This window comes from Papio anubis, chromosome 12 (assembly GCF_008728515.1).
Source record: "Papio anubis isolate 15944 chromosome 12, Panubis1.0, whole genome shotgun sequence".
NCBI classification, from domain to species: domain Eukaryota; kingdom Metazoa; phylum Chordata; class Mammalia; order Primates; family Cercopithecidae; genus Papio; species Papio anubis.
In genome coordinates, this window is record NC_044987.1 from 64,200,899 (window position 1) to 64,204,854 (window position 3,956).

General features: G+C 38.2%; 1 protein-coding gene across 1 annotated transcript; it reads right to left on the reverse strand.

Annotated features, from left to right (window-relative positions):
* Positions 1-526: 526 nt before the first annotated feature.
* Positions 527-3,554, reverse strand: LOC101003001 (olfactory receptor 52A4). The gene is given in 1 exon segment (XM_021926936.2): positions 527-3,554. A coding segment is annotated over 1 exon segment (957 nt). The 5' UTR covers positions 2,617-3,554; the 3' UTR covers positions 527-1,659.
* Positions 3,555-3,956: the final 402 nt, after the last annotated feature.

Consider the following 3,956-nt stretch of genomic DNA (forward strand, 5'->3'; position numbering starts at 1 on the left):
TGTTTTATTGTTCTAGACCCTAAGCATGCAAATGGAAGCTGGTTTCATTGAATAATGGATTTAGATAGGAGAAATCTCTGAATCATAGTTTGCAGGTTATAATGTGCTTTCACTTATCTCTTTTGGCAGCATCCAGCTACACTATTGTGGGTGGGTGGGTCTAATGGTGGGTGTTTGTGGAAGGCAAGTGGAAAGAAAAGGTGTAATTTCTGTTTTAAGAAAATAAATAACCCAGGCGCGGAGGCCAAGGTGGGCAGATCACGAGGTCAGGAGATAGAGACTATCCTGGCTAACACGGTGAAATCCTGTCTCTACTAAAAACTACAAAAAAATTAGCCGGGCGTGGTGGCGGGCACCTGCAGTCCCGGCTACTCTGGAGGCTGAGGCAGGAGAAAGGCGTGAATCCGGGAGGCGGAGCTTGCAGTGAACAGAGATCACGTCATAGTACTCCGGTCTGGGCTACAGAGGGAGACTCTGTCTCAAAAAAAAAAAGAAAAAGAAAAAAGAAAAAAAAAAAAGAAAAAAGAAAAGAAAAAAGAAAAAGAAAAAGAAAATAAATGTATCAAATTCTGTTAGGTAAATAATAATGGCAGCCTAAATTTACTTTTTTTGTTCCAGTTGATTTTTGTGTGTTGTGCTGCTGGATAACTTTGAACTGAGTAAAACAAAGTCACATCATGATGGTGTAGGCATATCATTAAAGAAAAGTTGAGAAAGGAGGATAGGCTTTTCTTAACAGAAGCTTGTTGCAGGAAATTTCACTAAAGTTGCCTAATAAGGTTTAAAATTAGTACTTTAGTATCCCATACATTTGTTTATAAATATTACAAGGGCTAAAGAAACATCTCAGGGAGTACTAATTTCTATCTTATTATCTAATTTTTCTTCAGGGAAAATTCCAGGAAAATAAGCCATCAGTAAACAAACAATTAGGTTTGGCTCCAGAATTGATATCTGCAATCAAAAATGTCAAAAAAAAAAAATACTTGTTCTTTACGACATCAGAGTATTCTAGAACTTTAATAATTAAACTAGTAAAGCATGGTGGTATGAGGACAGTCAGAAAATAAGGACAGGAAAAATACACAAAGTTATGGTAATATATTAAACGAAAAAACACAGAATAACATGGAAAGATAATAAATTGCTTAATACAAACACTATTTAGCAAAATAGAGTTTCTTCTATTAAGCTTCCTCCATTAAGCTGTGTAATTCACTTTTTGCACAAAAACAAAATCCAGTGTGAATTAAAAATAAACTCAAAATAAAACCATGTGACTTTCAGTAACAAAATTATGGACTCTTTTTTTTTTATTTTTTGGTTAAATTTTAATAATATAACACGGGGAAACAAGTACTTGAATTTTGCTTATGGAAGTATGAACTACTGAAATTGTCTAAAATGAAATGACAATACTTATCAAAAATTAACAGAACAAACTTTTTATACTGCAGTTTCATTTCTATTAATATACCTAGAAAAATGCTTGCACAGATATGAATATATATATGGGTGTGTGTATGTGTGTGTGTGTGTGTATACAGACACATTAATTTATTCATCAATCATAATGATGCCCCAAACCATTGACTGGATCTCATAGGTCTAGTAACAGATGAGCTGTTACCTTTTTGAAGAAACTATTTCAATCAAATTTCAAGCCTCGTCTTTGGAACAGAATATTTTTACTGTCTTATCTCTAATGTGCTTGGTCTTTATCCCATAGATAAAGGGGTTGAGGATTGGTGGGACTAGTAGGTAAATACTGGAAAAGGTGATGTGTACATATGATGGGATATAAGATCCAAATCTGTGAGTAAAAAATGAAAAAAAAGTAAGGAGATAGAATTGGAAGAAGACACATATATGGGGAATACATGTATTAAATACCTTAAGTCATGCCTCTTTCAGAGGCAAGTGAAAGACAGTGATAAATACTTGAATATAGGTGAGGGTGATGAAAATGAAGTCAAGCCCACCAACAATAAATGCTCCAAGGATGCCATAGAACTTATTAATGTAAACATCCTCAGTGGCAAGCTTCACAAGGGCCATGTGTTCACAGTAAGTGTGGGATATTAACTTGGTTCGGTAGATTTTCAGACGGCATTTTATAAGCAATAGACGTGGAATTACCAGAATGGCAGGCCGCAATGTCACTCCAACTACAATATAAGTGACTAGCTGTCGAGTGAATACCATAGCATGCCTCAGAGGATAACAGATCACTACATAGCAGCCCAGAGCCATGGCTAGCAGGATTCCTGATTCGATGCCTTGAAATGTGTGGATGAGCCACATCTGAAAGAGGCAAGCATCAAAATATATCTCTGGCAAATGGAACCAAAAAATACCAAGCATCTTGGGCACAATGCTGGTGCTAAGTGAAATGTCTGTGGCTCCTAGCATGGCCAGGAAGATATACATGGGTTCCTGGAGGCTTGGCTCAGATTTGATGATGATCAAAACCAGAGAATTTCCAGTCAGAGCAATGATGTACATAGCACAGAATGGAATCCCAATCCAACACTGTACAGATTCCAAACCAGGGATCCCAATAAATGTCAGCACAAAGGGCATGAACAAGGTACCATTTGTAATAGGCAGAGCCATTCAGGGGTCTTCTTCGAAAGGGGAGAGAGTTTGCCAAGCTGTGATTCTCTGTACTTTTATATATTTTATGCTTATCCAATCACAAAGTTGTTGAATAGCAAGAGTAAGAGAACCAACACCATCAGTTTACTTATCTTTTTTTAAATGAATGAAAAAAATGCCAATATAGAGACCCATAGAAAAGTTCACCAGTTTACACTTTAGCAAAATCATCCAGCCACATTCAGTGATATCCACAGTGTGAAGACTTTTGGACATCATCTCTGAGAAGAGGCCAATATGATCAACCTTCTTAGTGGTGCTTTCCTTCTTCCCCAACTCCATTTTCTCTTTCCTCTTCTAACCTGTTCATGGAAAGCAGGAATACAAATATTTATATTTGGAACTATATTTTAGATGGAGAAACACAAACGTTTATTCTAGCTTTAGCCCCAAGTTTTCAAATATGACACTGCTGCAAGACTCAGACTCCATTCAATAGACAATGGCAGTCACATAATTTTGATGTATTACCATAGCAATTCTGATACAGGAGACAAGTCTTACACAAAAACTCTCTAGTTCATATCACCCTAAAACTCTCATATAAGCACCCGAAAGCTCTCACACCAGAATCTTTTCCACACATTGGAGGGTAAAGCATATTTAAAGTATTTATATGCATATATAAACTTAAAATTAAGGAGATTTTGGAGTACCTGGTTTAGGAGAAGAAGGACCTCAGGTTGTATCATCAGTGGAACCATGAAGAAGATGTTGAATTAGTTAGAGGTCAGGTTAAGTTAATGAATTTGGAAGCCTGGATCTCCATATGGAAGCAGTGTGAACAGATATAACCCTTATATAGAAATCAGGGGCTGGGCGTGGTGGCTCACGCCTGTAATCCCAGCACTTTGGGAGGCAGAGGCGGGCGGATCACAAGGTCAGGAGATCGAGACCATCCTTGCTAATATGGTTAAACCCCGTCTCTACTAAAAATACAAAAAAAAAAAAAAAATTAGCCAGGCGTGGTGGTGGGTGCCTGTAGTCCCCGCTTCTCAGGAGGCTGAGGCAGGAGAATGGCGTGAACCCGGGAGACAGAGGTTGCAGTGAGCCAAGATCACGCCACTGCCCTCCAACCTGGGAGACAGAGTGAGACTCAGAAAGGAAGGAAGGAAGGAAGGAACGAGGGAGGAAGGGAGGAAGGAAGGAAGGAAGGAAGGAAGGAAGGAAGGAAGGAAGGAAGGAAGGAAGGAAGGAAGGAAGGAAGGAAGGAAAGAAAGAAGGAAAGAAGGAAAGAAAGGAAGGAAGGAAAAGAAAATAAAAGAAATCAGGATACTTACTGCTGAAGGAAAGTCGAA